The 27,602-nt window shown below is 39.2% G+C and overlaps 1 protein-coding gene across 1 annotated transcript; it reads right to left on the bottom strand.

Moving 5' to 3' along the window:
• Positions 1-1,828: 1,828 nt before the first annotated feature.
• LOC111884101 (heavy metal-associated isoprenylated plant protein 35) lies at positions 1,829-3,076 on the bottom strand. Its single transcript, XM_023880420.3, has 3 exons — positions 2,919-3,076; positions 2,738-2,813; positions 1,829-2,621 (listed from the first exon to the last, which is right to left on the bottom strand). The coding sequence occupies exons 1-3, from the start codon at positions 2,967-2,969 to the stop codon at positions 1,882-1,884; spliced, it is 867 nt and encodes a 288-aa protein (XP_023736188.1). The 5' UTR covers positions 2,970-3,076; the 3' UTR covers positions 1,829-1,881.
• Positions 3,077-27,602: the final 24,526 nt, after the last annotated feature.

Genomic DNA, 27,602 nt, shown 5'->3' with positions numbered 1-27,602 from the left:
GAGGGATAAAATGGGAAAGGTTATGTTTCGGGTTCTTGCGTAAATTAAGGATTTTAGTTTGAGTTGTTTTTAGTTATAATTATCAATATAGAATTGTAGAGATCATAGGTACCTTTCCGTGGATATAAAGATCATCGAAAACGGAGTTGAAACGAAGAAGTTATGATTGTTTGAAGTTAATCTAAAAAAATGAGTCTGGTATACTGGGTGTACACTAGCTAGTACGTTGGGCGTACTAGGATGAATGAAGTCGCGTTTTTAGGGTGTTACGATGGGCGTAACTTTAGCTACGTTGGGCATACCGCCACAGTGCAAAAAGTTCACTTAAGTGTTAAAACTTATAGCTCCAAATTACAGGTGTTACATTACTTATATAGTTAGATTTTATCATCCTCAAGAGTTAAGACCTTTTTACTACAAACCTTATATGTTGGATCATATCATTTTTTGAGTTGCAAGTTTTCAGTAACTAATTTGGTTGCTCTAAAATTTTCCTTAACATTGTCGGTACCTGGTCACCCGAAAGGCATGCTTCTATCACAAAAGAAATATATCACCTAGATATGAAACTAGCAAACCTACTGACTTACAGGATTGCAGTTTATATCAACTCTAAATTTAGGGTTGTAGGAAACCTTGTCTTTGATCCCGTTTTGTACCTTAGAGCATCCACAATGGGGAGTTTAATAGAAGAGTTGAATGAGGTGTCATGCATACTTGTCATTCAATAGATACAACTCCACCATTGTGAAATGTCACATTGGCACTCAATGGATTTGGAGTTCAATGGCCATTGAACTCTTCAATGGGAAAAAGGAAAGTCTTTAAATCTTTAACTAAATATTTTTTTAATATGTTCTATTAAACTTGTAGAGTTTAATGCATTGTGGGATAAAAATGAATAAAGTTGTATGGAATAGTAAATGATGATGTGACACTCCATTGAACTCTATAGAGTTCAATACATTGTGGATGCCCTTAGCCTTACATGGGCATTACAGTATGTGATGTTCACCCGTCCTGATCTTACTTTTGTAGTTCAACATATGAGTCTATGACGATCCATGTGAACAACATTTTCCCACATTGAATATCATTTTGTGCTATGTCTATAGGAAACTTGATCATTGATTTCAATTGTATGCGTCCATTTCAACCATCCCTATGACATACTTCAGCACATATTAGAGTGGATTTCATGCAATGCATCTTTACATTGTGTACAGTGTTTTCCTAAGTAACAACCTTGTGTCTTAGCCGTGCAAACGCAAACATACGGTCTCTCATTTCATGCAATGAATTTGCTTTGCGAGCTTCATTACGCCGTCCAACACCAGCTAACAAAACACAGTAAGCTCAATATCCACTTTGCTCACGAGTCATGATAAAGTCGGCATGTACTTTACATTCCATCCATATACCATACGTCACCATCTATATGAAAGGCCTCCCATCCTCTTTATTTGATTTATTTCATTCCGATTTAATGTATTTGTTTTTCTCCAAAACTCCAAGAGCATATATTAGTGTACATTATATGTAGGGTTATTGTATTCTACATTTTTTATCCACCATGGAATTCGGGTCTATCATATTATATGTGTACTAACTATTTTTAATATCATTATGTGAAAATAAGGTATATAAAAATGACCAGACCCGACTACAATACAATAGTGGGCCTTATCAATAATATCCGAAAGGCCTCGTCTCAAAAATAAAGATCATTTTGATAAATAAATAAAAGTTGGATATTTCCTTCTGTTTCTAATATTTTTTGAGATATTTTTGTGATCATCCCGATTTCTAGAAATTAACGAACAGAATCTTTTGAAATGCCCTCATCGTAATACTCTCAGTTAAAGAACAACGCTTGAATAATTACATGATACAACATCCATAGGGATTTTCATCACTAAGTAACTCAAAAGTATCGGACGGACGAGGTAATGTAACAAAATCATCACTATCCTCTGTGTAGTCATACGTGTAGGGTGTCGGAGGAATATAGTACGCAGGACCACCATTTCCACTGGGGTGCGTCTCATTGTAACTTACAGCGTAAGCTGGACCAGCAGGCATCGGATACGAGTAGCCACGTGGAGGGCTGAGATGCAGTTGGTCAATCACTTGATTCCTACCCATCTCTGGAGCTACCAATCCAGTGTCCGGTGGTCCACCGGAAGGCTTTGCACTCGAACTCTTTTTCTTTTTTTTCTTCTTCTTCTTTTTACCACCTTGCCCCCCTCCTCCTCCTCCTCCTCCTCCGCCACTAACCTGACTACCACCTCCCGTTTCCTGACTCGCCTGCGCCGAGATGTTCTCCGGTACATCAGCGAACCTCACCGACATACCTCCGTTTTTGCTTGGGGGATTCCCATTCTCAGGTGGAGGATTACGCTCTTCTTCATCACTGCTGTTTCCACTGCTTTCAGACCCTTTCTCTTTCTCATTCTTGCTCTCGCCGCCGGCAGCCGTCTTCTCCTTTTTGTTTGGGTTTTCCGGCCACTTCTCTGCATGCTTTCCAGTCTTGACAAGCTTCTTGATAAGGGTGTCCACCTCAACGTTGCCTACAACCGTAACTTTCTGTTGCTTTGAATCAATATCAATAGTATAAACACCTGCAAAACTAGTGTTTTCTTGATCAGAACACCAAAGGGGTGATGGAAACCAAAGAACGCGAGTGTTTTCAACTTATGATTGTATTCATAACAGCATCTGCGTGTAGATTAACTACCTTCAATGCTTTGAAGGACTCTCTTGACCTTTCGCTTACAGCCAACACAGTGGATGGAGACTTTAAGAAACCATGTCTGCAAAAAACGCGCATGAAGCGTATGCCAGATACATAAAGCACAGATTAGCAGAAATAGAAAACAAAACGGTTGATAGATATATTGAAGCAGAAACGCAGATACCTTATATTTTAGGGGTGGTGTGTTGTGTTCTTCAGGAGGAGGTGCATCCATGGAAGATTGAAGCTTGGAATGGATGGTGGCAGAGAGGAGAATGTGGGTTCTTTGTACAACTAGAACTCTTTGCTTCCACTGATGTTCGGTTGATGCGATATTGAAAATGACATTAGATGCTCTCTAATGTTATTCCATGTACTACGATGGTTTATATTCGTTCGTCATTAGGGTTTTTCTTTTTTCTTGTAGTTTTTTTTTTTTTTTTTTTTTTTTTTGTGAAACTTAATCTTTGTTTAGATAAAAAAACGTCTTTATGTTTTTTGTCATTATATCTTTGAATAAAAAATATTATTCATCATGTAATTATATTTTACAACTTTCAAGAAAAACCGATTTGATAATAATTAACAACAATACTTTAATTGCGGGTCATGTAAACTTTTCATTAAAAGTAGGGATGAGTTTTGGAACCGGAACCGGTTTTCCTATATTATAAGAAACGAGAACTGGACCGTCGGTTTCAGTTCCGGTCCTGGTTTTTGGGTTATTTTTCAAAATAGAACCGGTTGAAATACTATAGATTATATGTTATCTTCTAAAACTTGTAAATGATTCAATATTTAACCAAATTATGACTTTTTACATTCTAAATTGAAGTACAAACACTAAATTACATGATGAAAAAAAAATCAAGTAATTCCGACTTCATATAAGTGAGTTAAGCGTATTTTAAAAGCGGGGAAAGATTCCAAAAAAATAAAAAAAATGTCGAAACAGAAAAAAACGCAGCACTGATATGTTGTCTTCCGAGGTCTATAACTGATTCAATATCTAACCAAACTATGTGTTTTTATAGTCTAAAATGAACTACAAACATCAAATTACGTGCTGGAAAAAAAATTAAATAATTCCGACGTCATATGAATGAGTTATACACATTTAAAAAATGAGACATATTCAAAAAAACAAAAAAAATAATGCTGAAATAAAAAAAATAAAAAAAATTAAAAAAAAAAAAAAAAAACGCAACATCGATATGCTTTCTTTCGGGGCATGTGTCTGATTCCATATCTAACAAAAAAATATGTTTGTACCGTCAAAAATGAATTACAAACTCCAAATTACATGTTGGAAAAAAACATCAAATAATTTCGACTTCATATGAGCGAGTTATACGCATTTTAAAAAATGAAAAAAAAAATGTCAAACCGGTTCCATTTTCAAAAAAATAAAAACCAGTTACCGGACCTATTACCAATTCCGGTTCCGGTTCGGTTTCGGTTCCGACGGTTCTAATGTTCATCCCTAATTAAAAGTTCTATGTGATTTGAGTATATATGTATAAAGATATACCGAGACTCCTAAAATGAAATTTAATTAATGAAAGCCTAGACAACATGGTGGAGTACGACATGAAAGGGATCGTTCAAAGGATGTGTCAAAAGAAAAGAGTTAATGCTCTACCAAATTATCAAAAACTTACTATAAAAAAAAAAAAAAAAAAAAAAAAAAAAAAATTATTCGGTGTCAAAGACAAACAACAAAGTACTAAAAACTTTAAAATTATGGAAATTAACAAAATTAATCGTTAAAAATGAGTTTATCAGGGCCGTCCAAACATATTTTGGGCCCAATGTGAGAAAAAAATGGACCTTTAAAATACATAAATGACATCAAGTTTTTTTTTATAATAACTCAATAATTGAAAGAAAATTACTTGTATTATCTACTAAATATAACAATTTTCATAAAAAATTTGGGCCCTTTTAAAAGATGGGCCCTGGACGGTCACCTCTATCGCCCACCCTCTAGGACGGGCCTGGAGTCTATTAATAAAAATAATTATTTTTTTAATTTATAAATGACCACTAACTCTAGAATGTTATATTTTAGAGTAGTAAAGGATATTCTAGAGTTGTTGGTTCTTGATAGGTCTAACACTCGTATATTTCAAATTGAAAGTTACATTCTATTAAGCAATAGAGTATTGTTCTAAAGTCAAAAGAATAAGATATTGGGATTTATATTGCATATCTAGACCACATACACCTTTGTTGCTTCTATTTGAGAAAACGTGTACATCGAGAGCACATACAACTTTGCGTTATTGAATAAATGAGTTTGTATAATCAATATTTTAGAGTACATGTTTGTAATGAAGGGCAATAAGGATGTATCGATAGTTCGATGTAGTATATTGTTCCACATTACACATGTTTTTGTATAGATTTAACCACTAATATCAACCTTTTTTGGTTTGATTACATTGGTTGCTTGGAAGTCTTGGTTACATACTAATCAAATTTGTGTGTTTTCTATATTCTGGATCAAACATAATTATCCATATATTATTAACGAAAGTGATGTCAAATAGATTATTAGTTTTGTTAGTAATGTACCTCCTACAACAGTGCAACTATTTATTGGTAATAATGTTTTGGAAAGTGACGTTAATTGAATTCCAACGGAAAAGCGTTCTACTGGCAATGAGTTTTCTGGTGTTGGTTGTAACCAAATTTGTAGCTTATTAACTATAATAATGAATAAGGTTCATTCTTACATCAAGCTTGTAGAATGGGTTGTGTAAGGTATAAAGGTAAGGTTGTAACATCCTAATTCAAAAGTTACATGCATCTGAATTAGTGTCTAAGTCTATAACTATTTTGGTATGTACTTGACCCGATTATGAGCATGGTCCTTTTGGGTTGCCTTCACCATAACAACTTGTAGGATGAATTAAGGAGAGAAATGTTTAATTATGATTTATTAATATATTATGAGAATAATATATTAAAGGAGAAATCATATTGTTTAATTAAGAAAAAACATCATAAATGGTCCCTGTGGTTTCCCAAAATCTGAAGTTTAATCCTTGTGGTTTAAAAACCTCATAGATGGTCCTTGTGCTTTCAAAACTTTTGATGTTTGGTCCTTTTTGCTAACTCTGTTAGCTTTTCACCGTTAAATGAAGGGTGTTTCTGTCATTTAACTATCCAGGGACCTTTTATGAGGTTTTCTTTTCTTTTATTTTTTTTTAAATTAAATTTAATATCCAAGGTCTCTCTCCCCCCTCCCTCTCTCTTTCTCTCTCATACACACACCATAGCCATACCCCCACCTTATCCTACTCTTTGTCTGCTATTACCACCACCATCGCCACCACCGTCCACCATCACCACTGCCATCATTAGACCAAAATCACCACCCTTATTTCTCCATTCCAACACTACAAAACACCATAGCCATTGTTACTTCCACCTACCAAACCACCACATACCCTTCACCACCGCCATTATCTTTACTAATACCGTATTCTTCATCTTCTTCATTGAAATTGTTCATTTTTTCTCCCATGTGAGTACCCAATCAATAATGAGCAAAAACAACCATCTCATTCATTAAACCAATAAAAAGTTCATCAACTACACTAGAACTTAGACCTTCAAAATTATCAAATGCAAAAACAGTAAAAAATCAGAGAGCATTGCTTCAACAAGCCGAAAACGGAATTAGGCAAAACCCCAGTTAATGAAATCGATTAAACCTGTTTTGGAAGCCGCCAAAGCATTTTCCCTGAAATCAAATGCTAGGGTTTCCAACATTTACACAGATCGAACAACCATAAACCCTCCACCAGCGATGCAAATAGCCATCGAATTCACAACACCACTAGACAGAACAACCGCCACAACAACATTGGTATCTTAGGAGGTTTTTTTTAGTGGGGATGAAGAAAGCTTAAGTGGTTTCTAAATTGAAATCCAGTGGAATGAAGAGAGGCTTCCGACTTGAAATCCGATGAGGATGAAGAAAGCTTTCTGGTGATGCTATAATATCCGGCGAGCAATGACGGGGAAGCGAAGAAGCTTTCAGACGGGGCCACTGGACATCAGAGGCGATGGAGCTATCGGAGGAGGTGGGAATTGGTAACACCAATGGTGGGAGGTTTGGTTCACCAGCAGTCAATCGATGGATGATTAGATTAGGAAGCAAGGATCGATGATGGTGAATGGTTAGGTTGGGGAAGAATATGAGTGGGGATCTAGTGTATGTATGTGTTTGTCGAGATCGAGAGAGAGAGAGAGAAAGAGAGAGAGAGAGAGAGAGAGAGAGAGAGACCTTTTATATATTTAATTATGTTTAATTTTTTCTTTTTTTAAAAAATACGAGAAAACATCATAAATGGTCCCTGTGGTTGTTAAATGACGAAAATACCCTTCAGTTAACGGACAAACTTAACGGAGTTAGCAAAAAGGACCAAACATAAAAAGTTTTGAAAACACAGGGACCATCTATGAGGTTTTTAAACCACAGTGACTAAACTTCAAATTTTGGGTAACCACAGGGACCATTTATGATGTTTTTTCTTTAATTAATATTAATCAAGAGTTAATTAAGAATTAATTTTGTGACTAAAAGAGATTAATTAAACTTAAGGGACTTATTGTGTAATTATAAGATAATTACATAGATGGGCTAATGGACTCCATAAAAGGTGGAGTGGACGAATTATATGGGGAAGCTCATAAGAATTCGTCTAAGGCTTCTAAAGAAGGAGTCTATGGGCTGCTTAGGGCTTAAGCAGTCAAATTAGGGTTTCCTTGTTAGATAACCCTAATTGCCTACCTATTTAAGGAGCCCCTAAGCCCCAAAAACGTGGTGAATGATTCCCTTAGGGTTTCTGGACGATTTTTGGTGCTCCTTACTCTTCTTTTCTTCATCTTGTTGCTTAGTGGTGTTTGTGACTCCATTAGAGGTGCAACACTTGAGGCACTAAGCTTTCTGAAGCCAAGGAATTGATTGTTATTGCTACATAACAATCAAGGTAAGATCTAAACCCTAATTCATATGTTAATTTGATTACTAGTATGCTAGATCTAGGGTTTGAAAATCTTGGAAGTTTATTGCATGTTCAAAGTAGAAAAACTAGATCCAAGCAATTAGGGTTGCATGAACACCATAGGATTGATGTTATGCTAAAACTCAGCAGTGGTATCAGAGCCTAGGTCGTTTTCTATTGAATAGATGCAATATTGGACTGCCAAAGATCAGAAAAATCGAATTTTTTGCATTCTGACAGGCTGACTTTCGATTTTTTGAGCAGATTTTGTTAAGGATAATTACCAAAACTTGTTTTTATTGCCTAAAATCGATTTTTTATGTTTGGAATGTTTATCCTTATAAAAATTAATGGATTTGGTTAAATATGGATAATATAGAATTATTATTACATAAATATTTGACCTAGTAAGTTTGAAAAGTTTCAATTTGACCCCTTTAGGTTTTATAGTTTAAATTTGAACTTGAAAGTTTTGTTTTTGAAATTTAAATAGTTAAACCTTAATGTTTTGAAAGGTTTCAAAACTTGTCCTCAAGTTTTGGAATTTAAATTTTGATTAAAAGTTTAATTTTGAAATATTTAAATTATAAACCCTAAGTTTGAAAAAGTTTCAAAACTTGCCCTCAAGTTTTGGATTTTAAATTTTAATTAAAAGTCTTAATTTGAAATCTTAAGATTTAAAAACCTTGTATTTTGAAGAGTTCAAATTACACCCTCATGATTTTGTTAAGTTAATTAAAAGTTTAATTAAAAGAGGAAGTTAATAAAACCACCTAGTATTTTAAAAGTGTAAAATACACCCTATACTATATATGTGTAACATTAAAAGTCTAATATTATATATATATATATATATATATATATATATATATATATATATATATATATATATATATATACACACGAGTAAAAAGTCAGTCTTACCGTTAGTAGGCCTTATTCACGAAGCTGGTCTATAAGGTGTGTTCAAGGAAATTGCCTATAAAATGGCGATTGAATGGGTATCCACTCTTACCCACCGCACTCTTGACTAGTGAAGGGATGTTAGCCGAACGGGTAGGATAGGACAGAAACCTTCCATTATAAGTATAATGAAGTACAAAGTAACTACATGCTTTTACAAATTCCCAAATCATAGTTACTTTAGGCAAAATGTGAAATTGCATGCTAACCCATGGAATTACACTTTGTACCCTTATCAAACGTTAGTGGAGCGTGTGTGGTTAACCGGCACACTAATTTAGGTTTGGCATTGGTGGCGAAGGGTGGCTCGATTTTTATCATTGATCAATGGAGCGTGTGTGGCTAACCGGCACATTGATTAGGTGATAGTAACATTGGGTGCATCACGTGATTCGTATGGTTATTCACACCTTGTTTGTGATCCTCGGCATCCCAGTCGCAAACTTGAAGGGCATAATCAAGATTTAAACATGACATTGAAAAGTTTAATGAATCTCAAAAGATCTAGGAGTTTCAATTCATTTAAAACTTAAATTTCTTTTTCGTTTTTCATGGTGGAAATTGGTAAATCGTCATTTACATACCTTCAAATATTTTGCAACTAGATTACGGCATCCCTCTTCTAGGTTGTAGAGTATTGTGTTGGATCCTAGCCTTGATGTTTCATTTGGGTGTTACATCAAGGATTCTAATCAACTTAACTTGAAATTTTCTCCCGTTTTGTAGATGTCTGAATCTAACAATGTTCTTCCCAAATCCCATGGAGCAAGTTTTCCAAATGAAGATGATACTCCACGATATGATCGAGAAACCAGAGATCATGCTTCACTTCCTCCACCTCCTCCTTTTGTTCTCCCTGACCCACAAGTTCGAAGGCTTGAAAAGTTCAAGCTAACTCCAGCCCTTTTGGCAAGTAAACACAAAGATAGGAAACATGTGTATGCATACGTCTTAGAGATGAAGTCACACATTGACAGGTTAAGGATGTTGGGTGTCGAGATTTTAGGTGAGTTGGCTGTTGACTGTGTTCTTCATTCACTTCCTGAATCATATAGTGACTTCGTTAGAGAGTACTATATGATGGACCACGACGTGACCCTCATTGATCTCACCTATATACTTATAACTGCTGAATCAGCAATGATTTGGCGTGCTGGTCAAGCAAATTTGTCTGGTGAATCAAACTCCCAAACTTCAATGGACGTTGGCAACATTGGAAGTCCAGAAAGGACTAAGCATGAGATTGTCCCATGTGATGTGCCAAAGGAGTCCATTTGCTTTTATTGCCAAGAGAAGGTGCATTGGAGACGAAGCTGCCCTATTTACCTGAGAGATCTAAGAGATGGGAGAGTCAAGACGTATGGCGCTACTTCAGGTAAAAATCCATTAAATAACACTTTTAAGTTCCTATTCTAGATTCTTAATACATGATGTGATAAGATTACATTTTGATGTTTTGTATGATCGAAGAAAAGAAAGGAAGCTTAAGGGAAGAAGTGAGCAGAATCTAATCGTGAAGAAATGGATTTCGATCGCATTACTTGAAGATTGGATTCTTGAGCTACTACTTGGAGTTAGAATAGATTGCTAAGAAATATGTAATAACATAGTTTTTCAATTGAATTGCATTGTAAGGACAAATTTTTCCGCAATAAAATAAATTTTGATTTTATCTTATTTATTTATCCTTGCAATGGCGTGTATGAAAAATTAATGTTTGAAGGTTTCTATTATTAGCAATAATGGATTTGATTCTTAATTATGTTATTTGTGGAAATTTCGAGAATTTGCCAAATAGGGAGAGTTTCTCATCGCCCAAGTTTCAATTGGACAGAAACTTGGAATCATACAACTTGGTTGTGTGATGAATGAGAAACTTTATAATTGGAAATTCAAGACTAATTCATTGACAAAGAGTCAAGTGAAAGGACTAGGAGATCGAGTTCGCCATGTTGTGCATCAATCAAGTCCACCCCAAGAGTGATAAAGATATTCGTCATGTGTAACACCGTAAAAATTCAAACAATTTTTCGCATTTTAAAAACCATAAAATTTCATGCACTTCCACATTTTAAAACATTGTATCATCATTATCTCAATACAAAACCCCAAGATCAAAACATATGAACACCAGTGTGTGTGTGTACAAGTCATGTCGGCGCCTTCCCGCGATCATCACTGGTACCTGAAACACCACACATAACACTGTAAGCATAAATGCTTAGTGAGTTCCCCAAAATACCACATATACACATATCAGCCACTCAAGGTTGTAACTCTATTGACCCTCTGGTCGAATATCTCTGTGGGACCTTATCTGTACCATAACTCTGTGGACCCACTGGTCCTAACTCTACAAACTCTGAATCATGCATATCTCATATCACAAAAATCACAACACCTAATATCATACAAATACACTGGCATATAACTCTAAAATACTCTGTCACATAACTTTGTTACCACACTAGGTAAAGTACAGTGAGAAGACTCACCTCAGATGTCTCGGTAAATCTCTGACTCGGTAGAAATATGATCTAGCCTCCGCCTAATCACACAAAGTAAATATTCTCATAAATATAACTCTCAGGACTAGACTCAACCCTCTCTAGGTGAAAGACCATTTTACCCCTCTATCAGCTCAAAGGCCACATTGTTGACCAAATCCTAAAAGTCAACAAAAGTCAACGGTCAAACTTTGACCCGACTCGGCGAGTGCACTTGGGCGACTCGGCGAGTCTACACGTGTCTACTAACTCTTTTAGTCCCGCTTGGCACATCGAGTTCCTCCCCTTACTCGACGAGTCACACCTGGCATGAATCGCAGGGCCACCCCGACTCAACTTGTCGAGTCTCAAGAACAACTCGGCGAGTTCCGCCTTGAACTCCAGTCCCCTAACTCTCTCTGACTCACTGAGTTATTTCCCTACTCGGCAAGTCTACTCACTGAATGATTTACGGGAAAACTTCACCCTACTCGCCGAGTTTGATCCTTGGACTCGACGAGTTCATGCCATGCACAAACTCCATGGACCTCCTGAGGTCAGATCTGTTCCTTTAATCCATAGATCTGACCTTCCCAAGCATGATAATCACGTAAAGTTCAGACCTTGACACTCATATAACATCTCGATGATCTAACTTGGCGATTTAGCCCCAAAAATAACATCCTAAGCTCATGGATCCCAAAATAACTCATAAAGCTCCAAGGGTTAAGGTCTCTGGACCTCTTTGGGTCCAGATCCAAAGCATAAACTCAAGAGGGGACCAATTGCTCCACATATCCATCCTCTAAATGGGTTAGAAAACCCTAACTCTAAGAATCAACACCAAATCTGAAGAAGGTCCGAATAAATACCTCAAGATGAAGTCTATGAACTCTGAAGTCACCAGAATCGCACCTACTTCAGCCTCCTCTTGCATTAGTCACCTCTTTCTTGCAAATACACCAACAAAATGATCAAGAATGGCCTCTCCTTCCTCATAAACGCTCTAGATCTCTTAGGGTTTCTATCTGGGGTTTGGTAGCCGCAAATGATGGCCCTAAGGGCCTTTAAATAGGTCCCAAACCCAGGAAATTAGGGTTTCATTAAACCGCGTGGACTCGCCAAGTCCAAACATGAACTCGTCGAGTCCAGCTGTGAACCCGGATACAAATCCGCGACCATACTCGGCGAGTCTAAACACCAACTCGCCAAGTCCCCTCTCAACTTCCAAAAATAAAGGAATAATTAATATATCTGGTAATTTGGGTGTTACATCATGATTTAATAAAGATTACTAAATATGATTATACTTACAAGATGAAGTGTAATTCTGAGTTAATTGAAAAAGGTTTCAATGAATGGCAGAACGAATAAGAAGAATCAAGAAGGCATAAAGATAAAAGTTTCTCTGTTCTAAGAAGAAGGGAGAGTACCTTTTATTGTGTTTTATGATAAAGTCTTAATGATTAAGAACCATATCTCAATTGGTCCTCTAAGTGAGTCTTAGTACATTTGTTTGTCTAAGAAGAGGAATCGGGAATTGTGGAAATGGTTAAATCAAGAAGTTAATCATACTTCGTTCCAATATCGAATCTTAGAGTCAGACCTTGACACTCATATAACATCTAGATGGTCTAACTTGGCGATTTAGCCCCAAAAATAACATCCTAAGCTCATGGATCCCAAAATAACTCATAAAGCTCCAAGGGTTAAGGTCTCTGGACCTCTTTGGGTCCAAATCCAAAGCATAAACTCGAGAGGGGACCAATTTCTCCACATATCCATCCTCTAAATGGGTTAGAAAACCCTAACTCTAAGAATCAACACCAAATCTGAAGAAGGTCCGAATAAATACCTCAAGATGAAGTCTATGAACTCTGAAGTCACCAGAATCGCACCTCCTTCAGCCTCCTCTTGCCTTAGTTACCTCTTTCTTGCAAATACACCAACAAGATGATCTAGAATGGCCTCTCCTTCCTCACAAACGCTCTCGATCTCTTAGGGTTTCTCTCTGGGGTTTGGTAGCCGAAAATGACGGCCCTAAGGGCCTTTAAATAGGTCCCAAACCCAGGAAATTAGGGTTTCATTAAACAGCATTGACTCGCCGAGTCCACTCATGAACTCGTCGAGTCTAGGTGTGAACTCGGATACAAATCCGCGACCATACTCGGCGAGTCTAAACACCAACTCGCCGAGTCCCCTCTCAACTTCCAAAAATAAAGGAATAATTAATATACCTGGGAATCCAGGTGTTACAATTCTCCCCCACTAGAATTAGACTTCGCCCTCGAAGTCTCACTCTGCAAACAACTCTGGATGATGCTTCCGCATCTCACGCTCCGGCTCCCAAGTCAACTCTGACCCTTTCCGATGCTGCCACTGGACCTGCACCAGAGGCACCTCTTTATTCCTCAAAATCTTGATCTTTTGATCCCTAATCGCCACCAGTCTCTCAATATAGTTCAGGCTCGCATCCACCTGAATATCTTCTAATGGCACCACTGCCGACTCATCGGCTATACAGTTTCTCAGCTGCGACACGTGGAAATTGTCATGGATCTGACCCAACTCTGTAGGTAACTCCAAATGGTAGGCTACCCTGCCTACCCTCGTGATCACCCTGAAAGGACCAATATATCGGGGCCCCAACTTGCCCCTCTTTCTGAATCGAATCACTCCTTTCCAAGGAGAGACCTTCAGGAGCACGAAGTCGCCAACCTGAAACTCGAGCTCGAACCGGCACCTGTCCGCATAACTCTTCTGATAACTCTGAGCGGTCAACAACCTCTATCTGACCTGCTGAATCTGCTCGGTCGTCTGAAGCACGATCTCAGTACTACCCATCACACGCTACCCTACCTCTCCCCAGCAAATGGGGGTCCGACACCTCCTCCCATACAACAGCTCAAATGGTGGCATACCAATGCTCGAATGATGGCTGTTGTTGTAGGAAAACTCTGCCAAGGGCAAGTACGTGTCCCAATTCCCGCCGGAATCCAACACACATGCTCGGAGCATGTCCTCGAGCGTCTGAATCGTCTGCTCACTCTGTCTGTCAGTCTGTGGGTGGTATGCGGTACTTAAATGCAGTCTCATACCCAATTCCTCATGAAACTTCTTCCAGAATCTGGAAGTGAAATGTACATCTTGGTCTGAGACAATCGAGATCAGCACTCCATGCCACGATACCACCTCTCTTACGTACATCTCTGCCAACCTCTCCGCGGAAGAGCTCTCACTGATAGCAAGGAAATGAATGCTCTTCATCAACCTGTCCACAATCACCCAAATTGCATCGACACCTCTCGCAGTCCTTGGCTATTTGATGATGAAATCCATGGTAATCTGTTCCCATTTCCACTCGGGAATCTCTAACGGCTGCAGCTTACCATGTGGACGCTGGTGCTCGGCCGTAACCCAGCAACAGGTCTAGCATCTCTCTACAAACCATGCGACATCCCTCTTCATACTTGGCCAACAATACTCCCTCTTTAGGTCCAAATACATCTTAGTGGCCCTGGGATGGATCGAGAATTTCAATTTATGAACCTCTTCCATCAAAATGGTACGCGTCTCGCCCACAAACGGTACCCATATCCGACCCTGAAATGTCATAAGCCCCCGGCTATCAGTAACGAACTCTGATACCAGCCCGACAACTCGCTCTTTCTTCTGGCTTTCTAGCCTCACGGCCTCATCCTGGGCCCCACGAATAGTGTCCAACATCGGAGTCATCACTGTCAATATCAAACAAACATCTCGCATCGGGGCGCCCTCCGCCCAACGGCTCAGTGTATTGGCTACAACATTAGCCTTTCCCGGGTGGTACATGATCTCACAATCGTAATCCTTCACCACATCCAACCATCTCCTCTGGCGCATATTCAGGTTGGGCTGATCCATTAGATACTTCAGGCTCTTGTGGTCTATGTATATGGTACACCGAACCCCATACAGATAGTGACGCCAGATCTTGAGTGCGAACACCACCGCCCCCAACTCCAGATCGTGGGTGGGATACCTCATCTCATGAGGTTTCAGCTGTCTCGATGCGTATGCTATCACATGACCCCTCTGCATAAGCACCGCTCCCAGCCCATATATCAACACGTCACAATACACTACGAAGTCCTCCATCCCCTCCGAAAGGGCTAACACCGGAGCTTCGCATAATCTATGGCGAAGTGTCTCGAAGGAGGCCTGCTGCTCTGGACCCCATGAAAAAGCAACACCCTTCCGGGTCAACTTGGTGAGTGACACGGAAATCTTGGAGAAATCCCTGATAAATCTCCGATAATAACCAGCCAACCCTAGGAAACTCCTGATCTCGGTAGGTGACCTCGGCACCTCCCAACTCATCACTGCCTCAATCTTGACCGGGTCAACCAATATCCCTTTCTGGTTAACGAGGTGCCCTAGGAACTGGACCTCTCGCAACCAAAAATCACACTTGGAGAATTTGGTATAAAGCCTCTGCGATCTCAGGACTCCGAGGATCTCCCTCAAATGCTCCTCATGCTGATCTCTGGTTCTCGAATACACTAATATGTCGTCAATGAATACAATCACCGAGCGATCCAGCATCAGCCTGCACACTCTGTTAATAAGATCCATGAACATCGTCGGTGCATTGGTGAGTCCGAAAGGCATCACCACGAACTCGTAATGCCCATAACAAGTCCTTAATGTTGTCTTCTGGATGTCCTCATCTCGCACCCTCACCTGATGATACCCAGACCTCAAATTGATCTTGGAGAACCAAGATGCTCCCTGCAACTGATCGAACAAATCGTCGATCCTCGGCAATGGGTAACGGTTCTTGACCGTTAGCTTGTTCAACTCCCGATAATCAATGCACATCTGGTGTGAACCATCCTTCTTCTTGACAAAAAGGATAGGCGCTCCCCATGGCGAACTGCTCGTCCGAATAACCCCCTTCCCCAGAAGCTCCTGGAGCTGCGAGGATAACTCCTGCATCTCTGGAGGCACAAGGCGATAAGGTACCTTGGCAATAGGCGCAGCCCCCCGAACCAAATCGATGTTGAACTCTACCTGCCTCTACGGAGGCACACCCGGTAATTCCTCCGGAAATACATCCGCAAACTTACGCACTATCAAAACCTCATCAACTGACCTCAGTCTCTCTGAATCAACCCTCACATCCATCACATATGCTACAAATCCCCTACAGCCCTGCTGTAGACTCTGTCTCGCTCTGGCGGCCAAACAAAATGTTGACCCAGAACGTGTACCCTCGCCATACACCGTACGAACTCCCCCACTGGGGTCTCGTATGGTCACCAGCTGTCTCTCGCAGTCGATAACTGCTCCCCCTTTGCTCAACCATTCCATGCCCACGATGACACAGATGTCCCCCATCGCAATAGGAACCAAATCAATCGGAAACTCGACGCCGAAAATCTCGAGTAAACATCCTCGGATCACTTCAGCGGCACACATCGTCCTCTCATCAGCTATGGAAACTCTCAGAGGTCGACTCAACGCCTCTCGACTAATACTGATGTGCTGACTAAAAGCCAAAGATACAAAAGACCGACTCGCACCCGAGTCAAATAACACCAAGGCAGGTACAGAATTCACAAGAAAAGTACCTACGCCTAACATAAAATAAATACTACATCCCAACATCAAAATAAATACAAGAAAGGATACATACCAGCCACGACGTCGGGCGCAGCGAGGACCTCCTCCGCAGTCAACTGAAAGGCTCTCTCTCGTGCCTTCGGTACCTCGGCCTTCACTGTCCGGCTCTCAACAGCTCTGATAGCAGCAGGGGCAGATCCCTGAGGTGCTCCCTGGGCTGTCCCTCGCAACTGTGGACACTCTGCCTTGGATGTCCGGTCTGGTTGTATTGGAAACATACTGCAAACCCCTTGGGGCAATCCTTGGCCATATGCCCCTCCTTGCCACATTTGTAGCAAGATCCCACTATTCACACCCCATCGTGGCTCTTGCCGCACTTACCAAAGGTGCGGCCCTTCTGACTCCCAGATCTCGAATCAGCGGGCTTGGCCCGCTTGGCTGCCGGCTGAGACTGCGCCGGTCGCCGATCCCTCCCCTGAGACTCAGCCTCCTCCCTAGCATGAGTCTCCAGCTCTATCTCCCTCTTCCGGGCATTAGCCTGAAGCTCAGCAAATGTCTAGTACGTTGAGTTCGCCACGAACTCCCATATATCCCTCCTCAAAATGCTTAGATAACGGCTCATACGTGCCTACTCGGAGGACACATGCTCTGGGCAGAACATCGCCCGCTCATGGAACATCCTCGTAATCACTGTGACAGACTCAGTACCCTGCTTGAGGGTCAAACACTCCTGGGCCAAACGCTCCCTCTCCACCTAGGGAACGTACTCATCCCGAAACATAGCAGTGAACCTCTCCCAGGTCACTACAGCAGGCGTATAATGCGCACTCACAAACTTCCACCAGTCCTTCGCTCCCAAGCGAAGCTGGTTCAGCGCGAACCGGACTCTCAAATGCTCAGGAGACGAGCAAGTAAAGAAACACTCCTCAATGTCTGAAATCCACCTCATCGCTGCAATTGGGTCTTGGGTCCCATCAAACTCCGGTGGTTTTGTGTTGCTGAACTCCCGGGACAGCAATGCATCACCACCTTGCGGTCTAGCCGCAGCTACAGCTGCAGTGGTCGCAGCAAGAGCAACATCAGAAAGAGCAGCGTATCTCTCGTTAAATGTCTCTATCAGGGTGGTCTTGATAGACCCAAACATCTCTGGAATCTTAGCGCGGATGGCAGCAGCCACCTCATCATGAATCATCTGGCGAAGCTCCTTGTCGTTCACACCCCCTCCACTAGTCCCTGGTCTGTGGCGCGTTCCCACCATGGTACCTCTCTGAAATACAACACAAGATATCAAAGACTCGCTCGAGCGTGCACACACTCGATACCCCCAATCCTACTAGGTTCCTGGTACCCTAAGGATTCTTACTTGGGTTGCGCACTGACCCAGTGCCTTTGGTAGTGTGGGCCCAATACTACCGACCACATCGACTCAGCATTCATTCCAAGTCCTCCTCCCAGAGTCCCAAATTCCAAGCACTCTACTCTCTTAATCATGTGCTACTCACAAGCAGATATCTCATAAGCACCTCGCTGCTATCTAAACACTCTCAAAAATTTCTAGCAGCAAAAGCCCCTAGACTAAGGCATCATATATCAGGCCACTCTAGTCCTAATAAGAATACCTAGTCTACTCTAGCTTGCATATCATAATTCATCATATAGCATAACATAACATATCTTATAGCACTTATTGTAAGGGTATTTTGGGAAATCACCGTTCGGGTGCTGGCTGATCGTACACACGGCTCTTCTCTATTTGTCTCAAAACTCTTTTTACTATTTTCAAAAATTTTACTTTATTATCAAAATTTTCCTCAAATCCTCAGTTTGAGTTCAGATATGCCCGAAGATGCATCCGAATCACTCAAACCAAGGCTCTGATACCAACTTGTAACACTGTAAATATTCAAACAATTTTTTGCATTTTAAAAACCATAAATTTTCATGCACATCCACATTTTAAAACATTGTATCATCATTATCCCAATACAAAACCCCAAGATCAAAACATATGAACTCCACTGTGTGTGTACGAGTCATGCCGGCGCCTTCCCGCGATCATCACTGGTACCTGAAACACCACACATAACACTGTAAGCATAAATTCTTAGTGAATTCCCCAAAATACCACATATACACATATCAGCCACTCAAGGCTGTAACTCTATTGACCCTCTGGTCGAATATCTCTGTGGGACCCTCTTGGTACCATAACTCTGTGGACCCACTGATCCTCACTCTACAAACTCTGAATCATGCATATCTCATATCACAAAAATCACAACACATAATAACATACAAATACACTGGCATATAACTCTAAAATACTTTGTCACATAACTTTGTTACCACACTAGGTAAAGTACAGTGAGAAGACTCACCTCAGATGTCTCGGTAAATCTCTGACTCGGTAGAAATATGATCTAGCCTCCGCCTAATCACACAAAGTAAATATTCTCATAAATATAACTCTCAGGACTAGACTCAACCCTCTCTAGGTGAAAGACCATTTTACCCCTCTATCAGCTCAAAGGCCACATTGTTGACCAAATCCTAAAAGTCAACAAAAGTCAACGGTCAAACTTTGACCCGACTCGGCGAGTGCACTTGGGCGACTCGGCGAGTCTACACGTGTCTACTAACTCTTTTAGTCCCGCTTGGCACATCGAGTTCCTCCCCTTACTCGACGAGTCACACCTGGCATGAATCGCGGGGCCACCCCGACTCAACTTGTCGAGTCTCAAGAACAACTCGGCGAGTTCCGCCTTGAACTCCAGTCCCCTAACTCTCTCTGACTCACTGAGTTATTTCCCTACTCGGCAAGTCTACTCACTGAGTGATTTACGGGAAAACTTCACCCTACTCGCCGAGTTTGATCTTTGGACTCGACGAGTTCATGCCATGCACAAACTCCATGGACCTCCTGAGGTCAGATCTGTTCCTTTAATCCATAGATCTGACCTTCCCAAGCATGATAATCACGTAAAGTTCAGACCTTGACACTCATATAACATCTCGATGATCTAACTTGGCGATTTAGCCCCAAAAATAACATCCTAAGCTCATGGATCCCAAAATAACTCATAAAGCTCCAAGGGTTAAGGTCTCTGGACCTCTTTGGGTCCAGATCCAAAGCATAAACTCGAGAGGGGACCAATTGCTCCACATATCCATCCTCTAAATGGGTTAGAAAACCCTAACTCTAAGAATCAACACCAAATCTGAAGAAGGTCCGAATAAATACCTCAAGATGAAGTCTATGAACTCTGAAGTCACCAGAATCGCACCTACTTCAGCCTCCTCTTGCATTAGTCACCTCTTTCTTGCAAATACACCAACAAAATGATCAAGAATGGCCTCTCCTTCCTCATAAACGCTCTAGATCTCTTAGGGTTTCTATCTGGGGTTTGGTAGCCGCAAATGATGGCCCTAAGGGCCTTTAAATAGGTCCCAAACCCAGGAAATTAGGGTTTCATTAAACCGCGTGGACTCGCCAAGTCCAAACATGAACTCGTCGAGTCCAGCTGTGAACCCGGATACAAATCCGCGACCATACTCGGCGAGTCTAAACACCAACTCGCCGAGTCCCCTCTCAACTTCCAAAAATAAAGGAATAATTAATATATCTGGTAATTTGGGTGTTACATCATGATTTAATAAAGATTACTAAATATGATTATACTTACAAGATGAAGTGTAATTCTGAGTTAATTGAAAAAGGTTTCAATGAATGGCAGAACGAATAAGAAGAATCAAGAAGGCATAAAGATAAAAGTTTCTCTGTTCTAAGAAGAAGGGAGAGTACCTTTTATTGTGTTTTATGATAAAGTCTTAATGATTAAGAACCATATCTCAATTGGTCCTCTAAGTGAGTCTTAGTACATTTGTTTGTCTAAGAAGAGGAATCGGGAATTGTGGAAATGGTTAAATCAAGAAGTTAATCATACTTCGTTCCAATATCGAATCTTAGAGTCATACTCCAAGATTGCGAATTGAGTGACGAGTCTTAAGTAGGTTTATAAAACTCATCAAATGTGGAATTTGAAAAGTTTTCATATTCTTACACATTTGAAATTGGTAAGTTGTGATGTCTTGGATAAGACAAAGACCAACTAGGACCAATTTATGAAGTGTTTTGTCTTGATAATAACTACACTAACTCTTGAATATTTGTTTGTCAATAAATGTTTCTTGACAAAGAGAGTCATATATGTCAAGAAGTCAGTAGGAGTCTCAATTGTCTTGAAAAGTTCAAGAACAAATCAAGAATAAACCGATAAGTAAATCACTAGCACACGACTTGAGCTTGGCGACCTATCGTGTTGACATAATTTTGTTTTTGTGCCATTCCAGATTAAGTCAACTATGCAAATGGATTGTATAAAGGCAAGGCACCCTGGTCAATGGAAAGTACATTGATAAGATAAGGGTGAGCTTGTTAAAAACTTGCAAGCAATGGTGGGCATTCATGCTGCCATAAGGCGAGAAATCAAGATTAAACAAGTTCAGTCCATATGAGTTGCATTTGTGACAAACATTGTCTTATGATTGTTGTTATGACAAATTCACATGGATAGGAACACATACACTTTGAAATCTAAGTGTCATAAGGTTTATCTCCTTCATGAAAATGATTGTGAGTAAATGCTTTCACTAAGAGAGATTTTAAGTAGATTTTAATTGTGAAAATTGTATTCTCAAATTCGATTATGATTACGGCATCCCTTTTCATAGTTCGAATTGTGAGATTTGGCAATTGGTCTGAACATTTGGGACTTAGTAACATAAGTTCTGAATTTCTTTAAGACACACATGTGAGCTTTCTAAGGCAAAGGTGTATGAGTTTAAGAAGCTTAGATAAAGGTTTATCAAAGCATCATGTATTTAGAAATATGAACTTAAGGAATTCAATAAGGATTGTTTTCTGGAAGTTCAAATGTTTTCTGAATATATGTCAAAGCTAGTGGGAGCATAAGTGTTATGCTTGTAAGGAAATAATCACCATGTTAAGTGGGAGCATGATTATTATGGTAAGTATTGCAAGTTAGAATTATTAATTATAGAAAAACAAAGATTCAATTTGCAAGGTCGCAAGGGTTGAAAAGTTGTTTTTGCTATAATTAAGGGAGAGAATATTATATTTTATTTCAAAATCTAAAGCTTAGATTGAGAAATTTTAATAAATTTAGTCAAAGGATAAATAGTGTGTTCTCAAATTTCGATTATGATTATGGCATCCCTCTTCATAGTTCGAATAGTGAGAACGTGACACATAAAATATTATGGCAGAAGATTGATAAAGTGTCATATCTTTATGTAAGACATTATGCATCGTGTTCCATACGCTTCGGGTATAGGATCGAATGCAAATGCTATAATATTTGACCATTCTAAAAATTTTTCCAAATGTCTAGCGCATTAAGAGGGAAAAAGGACTAGAATAGGCTTTGATTAAAGTAATTAAACAACTATCAAAGGACGATCCAAAGTTCGCTGAGGATTTGTTGCTTATGAGTAGTTGGAAGTATGGTGTTGGATGGATCATATCGACATTATTATGAATAGATAAGATTCTATTAAAAATGAGTTGTCGTATGACAAATATGGAAATGTTTCCATATTAGGAGTTGAAAATTAAGAATTTATGTCTAGATTAGAAATTTTATGCAAAAAGGATGTTCAAAGGAATGTACTTTGAGTGAGAGACATCACGTCTATAGAATTGTTTTGTAACAAATTCTAATATAGAACCTTGTATTTTCATTGGCCAAGTCTTGGTGACTTTTGTGCTATGACTTTACGAAAGGATCGTTGCATAAAATGTTAGAATCTAACATATTTTAGTAGTGGCAAGAACCTTGTGTTCTTACACTAACGATGAGGATTAGGAATTGTGAAATGAGCATCATTGAAAAAGTTTTCAATTGATCTATTTCATGGACCATAGGAAACAAAGTGTGCATGCTTGGTGCATGGGACAATTGTTGTTATAATTCAAGTAATGAGTTGATTATCCGAAACATTAAATGATAAATAATGAGTAATCAATATGGTGGTTAAATAGAAGTGTTTTATTTACTCTCACAAGTTTGGGGCCATATAGGATTAAGTATTATTGTTTTGTTTTAGTTTGCATGTTTTGACTTCCAGAATAACTCGGTTATTCGAACCTCCACAGTCGTTCATACTTTGGAAGTAGGTATGAAGCAAGACTGTCATGAAGAGTCTGTAGATTGTCTAAAAGTTTAGACATAGCACAAGTTTGTTGTAGAGTTCATGAGTGCTTTAATAAGATTAGAGTATTGGATTAAACCCAAGCTCACAAGAATCACTTCATGGATTTTATCACGAGTGATTGTGAGTCGATAATATTGTATATTCTTGAAACCGGGACGTGAGAGTTGTTATTAGCTGGTCAGTTACATATTGATGATAAGTAAACGCACCAGTAACTTGGTGTTATAAAACTTATTGTTGTGTGTGATTCGATGAGTGAATGCGAACAAGCATATGATTCGAAGTTTACCCATTCCTTTTACCCAAAGTGGGATAAAAGCGATATATGTGGGCCCCTCAATGATTTAGTGATGACACCTAAGCGCTTGGCCAAGTCGAGACTAAGTTGATGTGTTCAATTGTAGTTTGTTGTCAGTCATCATAAATCGGAACTCAGGAAACAGTATAGAGACAATGATCAAAATTCATGTCTTGTGTCTATATGACATCTTGAGAATGGAGGGATATATGATCCCTTATCTAAAGGACATGCATATCTAATAAGATCAGAGTTGATAGCGGCTTTTGAAAGCTACGATTGCTGATCAGGTTCTGAAGTCATGCAAAATAGTTATTAGACTTATTCAAGTGGGATACTATTGGATTAGTGTCTAAGTCCATAACTATTTTGGTATGTACTTGACCCGATTATGAGCATGGTCCTTTTGGGTTTCCTTCACCATATCAACTTGTAGGATGAATTAAGGAGAGAAAGCTTTAATTATGATTTATTAATATATTATGAGAATAATATATTAAAGGAGAAATCATATTGTTTAATTAATATTAGTCAAGAATTAATTAAGAATTAATTTTGTGGCTAAAAGAGATTAATTAAACTTAAGGGACTTATTGTGTAATTATAAGATAATTACATAGATGGGCTAATGGACTCCATAAAAGTGGACGAATTATATGGGGAAGCCCATAAGAATTCGTCCAAGGCTTCTAAAGAAGGAGTCCATGGGATGCTTAGGGCTTAAGCAGTCAAATTAGGGTTTCCTTGTTAGATAACCCTAATTTCCTACCTATTTAAGGAGCCCCTAAGCCCCAAAAACATGGTGAATGATTCCCTTAGGGTTTCTGGACGATTTTTGGTGATCCTTTCTCTTCTCTTCTTCATCTTGTTGCTTAGTGGTGTTTGTGACTCCATTAGAGGTGCAACACTTGAGGCACTAAGCTTTCTGAAGCCAAGGAATTGATTATTATTGCTACATAACAATCAAGGTAAGATCTAAACCCTATTCATATGTTAATTTGATTACTAGTTTGCTAGATCTATGGTTTGTAAGTCTTGGAAGTTTATTGCATGTTCAAAGTAGAAAAACAAGATCCAAGTAATTACGGTTGCATGAACACCATAGGATTGATGTTATGCTAAAAACCCATCAAATAGCTTCCCCATCACAATGTGTTTTAAAACCGTAAGGGAAGTAGATCTCATAAGAACTATGCGGGTAACCATGCCTAGTGAGAGCAATTCTAGGATGGGTGACTCCCTAATGAAGCTTTTGTGTTGGGTGTCCCAAAGCATACAATATTATGATATATGCCAAATGGGGATTTTACAAACGGTGTGGTTAATGTTGACGTTAATGTTGGTCTAGCATTTGAAGGTGATGAATCATTAATTCATCAGGAAAAATTGGTGAAGTTGGTTAAGGATGGTAAGATACTTCCATATTAAATCCTGGTGGAAAAATTGCATTGTTTCTCTAAATTTGATAAGGATGAGATCAAATCTGATGACAAGAAAACAGATCCGCGACAACCCCAACCGGAGAACTATCCTTATTCTTTTTTAGATTCTGAATAAACAATAACCATTCATTAGGGAATGATTCATTCCTGTAACGTCCAAAAAACTTAGAGTAAAACTTTCATCATTTAAAAAAAACACAGTTCCACAAATCCATAAGTTACCAAAACATCGTTTACAAATCATAATAAGTCAAAGTATCGAATCATGGTATCAATCAACATATATTGTGGGATGATGTGTACATTCATGCCTTCGCTTTTCCCCGCTCATCAAAAGTACCTGAAACATTGAAATCCAAATTGTAAGCCAAAGCTTAGTGAGCTTCCCAAAATACCCCATACCACAAACAAATACAAATACAATACAAGCATGCATACAAGGTTTGTTGGTCATTGACCTCAACCCAATCATACCAGGTTTGTTGGTTAGCAATAAAACCTTAACCCAACCATCCAGGATTTGTTGGTACGTGGCCTTAACCCAAAAATCCTGGTTTGTTGGCATGTGGCCTCAATCTTACCATACCGGTTTTGTTGACCTCCAGTCTCAACCCAACCACACTGTGTTTCTTGGCACGTGGCCTCAACCCAACCATCCATATGTCGACATATACACAGATAAATCACACAGAGAACTATCATAGCAATCCTATATCCAAGGATACATAAAATCAGTAAATAGGTCAGCCTTTGTGCCTTAGACCCATTGGCATAATAAGAGAAATCACCTCGCAATCAAAAGGATAACTGCAATGATCTCTACTACATATACCAGCTCTATCGCTCTCCTAAACAATAAATTGAGACCCAATTACATATTGTTAATCCAAACTACTCAAAAAGCATGAAAGTTAAACTTGGTCAAAAGTCAACAGTCAAAAAAGCCAACTCATGCTGAGTATGGTCAGCGTACTCAGCATGTATGCCCAACGTACTCACCATCCAGGATGGGCCTCATACAACGCACGCTCAACGTACATCAAGGTACGCCCAGAGTACGCAGTGTCTTAATGATCCAACTTTTAAAAGCTTATTCCCTTAAGCCACTTTGTCTAAGTCTCAGATCTAGTCCTAATGACACTCCAAACCATAAAGTTTCCAAATTTATGGTTCTACATGTCTAAATCGAACCCAACAACAAGGCCCTAACTATTCTTAACCACTAAAGCTCTTAATAATTTTAACAAGGGAAACCAAGAGGCCAAAATCACATTTTTATAAATCTAGAAATGGTAACACATCCAAAAGGACAACCCATATGTTCTATAGCATGCTATACATAAGAAAGGCATAGCTTGGGGACGAAAGCTCATAATATCAACATATGAACAAGATCTATCAAGTTAATCACCAAGGTATGAACTTTATACCTCCTGGAGATGGAGAATAATTCAAGTCTTCCAGATCCAAGCTTGCTTCTAGCTTCTAAGCTTCACCACCACCTTCTTCTTCGTTTGAAATATACAAAAAAAAAACACTATTAAGCTTCAAAATGAAACGATAGCGCTAATGTTTGCAAGGGGGAACGTTTCTAGTGATGTAGGCTGAAAATAAGATAAGGGAGTGGGACTTAAGGTTCAATATATATTGTCTAAACCCTAAAGATTCAGGTTTATGCCCAAACAGAGTACGCCCCGCGTACTCAGCTTACACCCTACATACTCTCCAAAACGCCACCATTTCGCTTAATTCCCTTTACACACAACGTACCATCTAGGTACGCCCAGTGTAAGGGCAAAATCTACACAGATTACAAATAAAGGGTAGAAAGGGAAACTTACTAGGACTCAAGTGTAACAATTCTCCCCCACTTGGATCAAACTTCGTCCTCGAAGTCCGCTGAAGTAAACAACTCTAGATAATACTCCCTCATATTCGAATCCGGTTCCCAAGCTCAATCGAAGCCCTTCGGATGCTGCCACTGAACCTTGACCAGTGGTATCACCTTTTTGCATAAGGCCTTCATCTTCCGATCAAGAATCATTATCGGTATCTCAATATAGTTCAGGTGCTAATCGATATGAATGTCATATAGCGGTACCACCGTCGTATTATCAACCAAGCACTTCCATAATTGAGAAATATGGAAAGTGCTATGAATCTGATTAAGCTCCTTCGGTAGATCCATCTGGTAAGTCACCTTGCCCACCCCTGACAATCAGACAAAATGGTCTAATGAATCGAGGTCCCAGCTTACCTCGCTTCCTAAAGCGTATCACACCTTTTTGTTGGATTAGGTGTCTAAGCCCATAACTATAATTGGTATAAACTTAAATTGATAGTAGCACGTCCTTTTGGGTTGCCCTCAAACCTAGTAATTTGATAGGATCTTTTGGAGAGTGAGGTTGATTTATTATTTGATTAATAAATTGAAATAAATAATTTTTTAATATATTATGAATATAATGTATTAATTAGAAATAGTAATATTTAATCATAATATAATTGGAAATAATTTTGTGATTAAAAGAATTAATTAAAAGTATAGGGACTAAATTGTAATTGTTTAATAGTTGAACACGATGCATTCTAGAACCTCCTTGGAGCCTAGGACGGTTTTGAGGTGGTTTTAGGGTTTCTAGAATTATCCTTAGTGGATAATTAGAAAGCTGGATAATTATCCAATTCAAGATAGTATTATTATGTTGGTTTTGGGTTTATCTATGGTTCCTTGTTTCACTATATAAGGAGGCCAACCCCTAGCATTTTCGGCACTCATCATTCCCCAAGGGTTGGATGAATTTCTGATCTCCTCCCTCCTCT

Source organism: Lactuca sativa, chromosome 5, assembly GCF_002870075.4.
Source record: "Lactuca sativa cultivar Salinas chromosome 5, Lsat_Salinas_v11, whole genome shotgun sequence".
Classification (NCBI taxonomy): Eukaryota; Viridiplantae; Streptophyta; class Magnoliopsida; order Asterales; family Asteraceae; genus Lactuca; species Lactuca sativa.
Note: the sequence above shows the minus strand (reverse complement) of the source record. Positions and strands in the feature narration are given on the sequence as shown.